At 44.5% G+C, this 5,645-nt stretch overlaps 1 protein-coding gene across 1 annotated transcript in view; it reads right to left on the bottom strand.

The window, feature by feature from the left end:
- Positions 1-4,736, bottom strand: part of ANAPC4 (anaphase promoting complex subunit 4) — a 53,103-nt gene extending 48,367 nt beyond the window's left edge. The window contains exons 1-2 of the mRNA XM_012664189.1: positions 4,418-4,736; positions 3,815-3,944 (exon numbers count right to left, since the gene is read on the bottom strand). Coding sequence (XP_012519643.1) covers positions 3,815-3,944; positions 4,418-4,736 — 449 coding nt within the window. The remainder of the gene's footprint in view (positions 1-3,814; positions 3,945-4,417) is intronic.
- Positions 4,737-5,645: the final 909 nt, after the last annotated feature.

The following is a 5,645-nucleotide window of genomic DNA, read 5'->3' as shown; positions in this document are numbered from 1 at the left end:
TATCTATATTTATTTAGAGAAAACACTAAGCAATAAGGAGCATATATTTTATAAAAACAATTTGTTTTTTTCTTAAAGCACCAATAAAATTTTAAGTATTTATATTTATCTAGAGAAAAAATTAAGCAATGAGGAACCCACATTTTATAAAACGATTTGCTTTAAAGCACCAGTGACACAGATGAACTTTAAGCTGTATGATTTCCAGCATTTTACTGTACTGTGTACAACAGCTCAAATAAGGACTGTCATTATAAAAACATCACATGGAAGAGTTCAGTCATCAGAGTCATTACAAACTACAACATAGAAGGTATCAGAAGATCATACAGAAATGGCAAGAATGGGGTCAGAGTGACTGTCCCTCAGTGTTGCTCCATAAATTAATATTACTATACTAGAGACAGAAACGATCTCAGGAGTTTTGCAGGGCTTTGCCCTGAAGGGATATGTGAACGTGTTAGTTTGCATATCAAAAGCTGCTCCACCTCAGGAGGGCATCTCAAAGGTCAGTAGCAGCTGCTTTTCAAGGTGAGGCTGCAGTCTCAAACCTGTGGTTCTCACCTGCTTTGAAGGACAAAGCAGGTCTGCATGGAGCCACGGGATGAGAGCTGATCGAAGAGTGCCCGCCCAAGAGACAGACTCCTGCAGCTAAAAACAATTAGCCCAAGGGACAATTCCTGGTTGACTTCTGATTACCTGTCTCCATCTGCAATAACTAGACAAAGAAATATGGAGCCACTATACCTCCGTTTAACCCTTCTGTTAAGTGATAGCTTTATCTTAGAAGTTTGTCCTTTAAAGATTTTGTAACCATTTATTCACGCAGATAGAGTTAATTAAGGTATCTATAGAAGCCTACGAAATACTTTTAACCTAAAATGAACTACCTGTTATTATGAAAATCTGTTACCCCTGGCAACTGATCACTGTACCTATAAATACCCATTTAAAACTTCACTCGTGGCCTCACAATTGACGGGGATATTGTGGGTCCCCCGAGTACCCCTGCTTTCCTTTTCTTTATAAACCTATAAAACTATACCTTTGTCTCTGTGTATTCTTTTATTTCTATTATTTTCCATTTTCTATTATTTTCTTATCCTTTGCGACGATCCCTGCCTAAGGGACCCGATTTTTTGCTGGGAGCGTAGCTAACTCCCCGCACCTCAGGTGAGGCAAACATGCATGCACAGAGAGAATACTCATGAGCCACACATTTAATACTAAAATACAGTTTAGAAAGAAAAAGGCCAGGATGGCACTAAACTGGTGAGTAGCAGGTGGTGCTTGGGACAAATGGTAAAAGGAAAGACAGAGGAAAGAGCAAAACCAAAATATTTTATATATTCCATCAGATTTCGCTTCAAAGTTATCTTTGCCAAGAAGCCATATTTCAATTAAGAGATATCTTTGCCAAGAAACAAGACAGCAGAATTAATCTGAATTCTATAAAAAAAGTTTCAAAACATTTTTTCAAAAATGTTCCCAAATTGGTATTTATAATTCTAATATATAATAAGAACAATAAATTCTTTCTGAAAATCGGCTTTAAGGAATACTCTTTGTGAAAATAAAAACCTATTTTTTATAATATTATCATTACGTTTGCCATCTGGTCTCCAAGCCAGACAGGTCACTTCCTTTCCTGTATTTTCATTTGGTGGAAAACTCCAAACTCGATGAAAACTTGCAAGTCGATGAAGTAAAACCTAAGACAAATAGATACAATGGCAGAAAATAAAAACTCTATTTCCAAAAATAGAATAAACTTAGATCCCCACTACAAAATGTTTAAAAATTACCATCCCTTGAATATAATAATTAGCCATCAGAAGAATAGAGAAAGACAAGTGTCTGAATGAACATAAGGTATTTTGAGTAAGAAATGGGCGAAACAAGGTCAAATTTAACCCTGTATTTTATACATTTTCCTATCTTTTATGTTAGCAGGAGACTTACCTTTTAGAAAGAATTGAGAAGGCTGTCCAAGAACACAACAAAATACAGAACACAGCACTAAAAAGGTAGCTGTAATATAGTCAAATAACACTAAACTTGGAATCAGACAACTTGGCATCAAATTTCAGTTGTGTCACTTACTAGTCATGGATCTTAGACAAGTCACTCAGCCATCCTAAATTTCTATTTCTGCACCAGTAAATTCCCACCTTCGAGGGGCAGAATGATGTCTGAGGGCTCCTTGTGCTTCAAAATAAGACTGCTCCTACTCCCACCTCTATACAACCACTGAAGATAAGAAGAGACCTCAGAACTGCAAGTGCTCCTAAAAAGCCCCTCCCCACCTCCTCTGTCCCCATATTCAGCCTCACCACAGCTCCCTGCCTTACAGCTCAGGGCACCCTTCCCTCCTGGTTACATTGGTCACGAGGAACCCAGGACTCCTAAGGAAATGCTCATGCGCTGGACTTGACCCTCTCCTCTGAAACCATCTCTGCCTTTCCTTACTCCCGAAACCCTTCCTCTGTGCCTTCTGAACTCATGGTCAGGTATCATTATGATCTCGTCTTCAGTCTTTGCTCTGAAATGTGCCTCTCACCTGAGAACACTGCTTCCCCGCAGCATTCTCAGGTGGTGGCCATTTGCATTCCATGGCCCCCCTATACTACTACAACTACTGGGCTACTTGAAGTAGGTATCTTCCTTGATGTTCAATGCTATTTCTAGACAATTTTTCTTCTCTTCTCTAAAATCTCCTAACTTTGAATACCAGACCATACCACCTGCTATCCTTCTTAACTGCAGTCCTCTACAGACCCCTCTGCCATTCCCCTCATTCCTTGAAGATGTGAACTCCTGGCTCATTTATGCTTTCCAACAACACTACTCATTGTCATCCTTGGTAATTTCAAGAGCTAGGATGTCCTGGCTTTTCAGTTCTCAACTACCTTTCCTCCAAAGATCACATCTTCTCCCTCACCTCAGCCACTCCCAGAGTCATGCCCTTGGCCTGGTCATTGCCAACAATTGCAATGCTACCATAATCTCAATTTCAAACTTCCCACCTTCCATCCACCACCTCTATCTTTCCAGTTCATCTATACAAGATCTGATTCCAATTTTTCAACCACACCAGGGCATACAGTCCATTGATTCTACCATCTATTCACTGTCCCTCACCCCACACATCCCCTACTTCCCTCCTTAATCAGGTTAGAATCCAAGGTTCATAATTACCATCACCCCCCTTGCATTTAACTTCAACTCTTGTATCTCTCTTTCTTTGTCATACTTGCAAAATGACAATCCTAGTTAAACCCAACCATGCCTGCACCCACACAGCCAAACAGAATGAAGAGACACATACAACCACACTTGCTGGTTTCTCTCAAACTAAAAGACCACTAACCTTGAGTGGCTCTTAACACTGACTGGCAATCCTATTAGGTTTCCCTAGTCTACCTGCCTTGTCAGTTTTTTTATACCACTTCTTTCCCTTCAAACTTCCAATATTCTCTTCACCATCTTCACTCAACACCCTTGCTTCTTCCCCTCACTGCAAAAATGAAAGCAACAGTGCCCAATGTCACACCTGCCACTCTGACTACAATGATGACCCTATTCTCTACCTTCCCTCCTATTGGTATGGCTGCACCATCTACTGCTCTTTGGAGCCATGACAAAGTTTCAAAGCCCCTGGCAGAGGAGGTGGACTGGAAGATTTCAAGGAGGGCTCTGAGAAACTAGACATCCAGACAACATGGGAATGCAATTTTACAGGCTGCTAAGTTTCCCTGGCTAAGATTTCCTTACCATCTACTTTCCAAACTTGTCTGTACACAACAACTCTCACCTGGCCACATAACTATCAGGAAAACTGTCAAAAGGCCAAAGGAGGAAAGATGCACAGGTGAAGGTTTCCTTACAAAATGGCTGGCAGGTAAAGGACTCTTCAGCAGAAGTTGGGTACAACTGGTTTATACCTAATGAGGTATAACATAATGTGCACTAGAAATACTAATTGACAAGGCTCATGCACATTCTGTCGAGAATCCAATGATGCATCACTCCCTTGTTCAATTTAAAGGTATTTTTAAAGGGAGGCTGCTCTCCAACCCACAGTATAAAACATGGACAAGAGAAGCTAGATTCTTAAATATATCCTCTGTGGCATCTACAGGCACGCACACTTGCAGCTAAAGTTTGACAAAAACTCATCCTTCTTCTACTTAACTGTAAGCAAACTTAGAGCTGGGTCACTGGATCTACTATGTCTAGCTCACAAGTAGCACATAGTGGGCTTTTAAAAAGCCCATTTAACTAAGTCAATGAATGAAGGCGACTTGGGGGTGCAGGATTGTGTGACTGCGTCAATCTGTGTGAAAACTGTTGCTTTAGCCACAAAATACTGAAAATAGGCACATAAATCATCTTTTGCATATTTGGTCCTTTATACTTTCGCCTATAAAGTTTACAGCCATCCTAGGAGGCAAGGGCGGGGTAGTAGACAGGTGGTCCGCCAGGTCTGCAGAAGGGGAAACTGAGCCTCTGGCAGCTGTGGCCCGAAGGAACGGGGTCGGGTTCGATGTTCTTGGGCCCGCCGCGAAGCGACCCGGCCCAGCAGGGCTCCCCGCCAGCTCACTTACCTCGCCCGCTGTGTTGGCCAAAGCAATGAGATCCCGCTTGGGCGACCAAACCAGGAAAATAATCTCCTGCGGTAGCTGCTTCTCTCCCACCACCCGGAAGGACGGGAAACAGGTCGGAAAACGCAACATGGAGGCGGCCCTGCAACGACACCCCAGTCAGAGACCGGCAGGAGCCCCCCGGCCCTCGGCTGGCAGCCCCGACCGTGGCCGTACCTGCGAGAGTTCGCCTCGGCAGCGAACGCGGGCCCAGCGGCCTCTCCCCTCCCTCGGCCAGCCGTGCGCCGCAGCCTCCCGGCAGCCCCGCCCAGCCGCCGCCGCCCCGCGCTCCGAGCACTTCCGGCGCCGGGACAGCCTCGAGAGAGGGAGGAGGGTGCGTGGGGCGGGGCTATGGGCGGGGCGCGCAGGCTGGGGGCTGGACCCGGATGTGAGCTGGGCGTGGCCAGTCTTTGGCTAAATGTGTAGACACGTGTGTGGGCACGCTTGCAGACCTTTTCCGGGAAATCTCGCTGCTGTGGATGCAGGGACAGTAGAGGTTTAGGGGGAAGGCTACAGGGACGACAGGGAGACGACAAAGAATGTACACTTCAGGTCCTGGTCAGCTGGAGCCACCTTTGACAGTCTCGAAACAAATAATTTTCATGTCGGTCCTGGTTGCTCAGTAGAATTTTAGAAGTCTTCCTGTCCAAGCATCGCCCCATTGCAGGGCAATTCCAGTTTGCAGCCATGAGGGGAGAGCAGGGTAGCTGCCCTAAAACCTCCCTGACATAGGCAAATAATACTTTGATTCCTCATCTCATTTAAGCCTCAGAACTTCTTGGTAGTAGTGGCCCCACCATCGCCCCATCCTTCCTCTCTGGCATTGTCCTTATCAGGAGAGCTAGGGAGGGATAAATTTCGTCTCTATCAGGGAGGGAGGGGGAAGGAATGCTGGCTGCAGCTGTCTGTGAGATTTACAAAGTCTGGGGACTCTCCAGACTCCTGCAGCTATTGTTTTACAAGCCTAAGTTTTGCATTAACCACATTCTGTCCTATACATAC

The sequence above is a fragment of the Propithecus coquereli genome, unplaced genomic scaffold (genome assembly GCF_000956105.1).
Source record: "Propithecus coquereli isolate 6110/MARCELLA unplaced genomic scaffold, Pcoq_1.0 Scaffold87, whole genome shotgun sequence".
Lineage (NCBI taxonomy): Eukaryota > Metazoa > Chordata > Mammalia > Primates > Indriidae > Propithecus > Propithecus coquereli.
The sequence above is the reverse complement of the archived record's forward strand: the minus strand, read 5'-3'. Positions and strand labels throughout refer to the sequence as shown.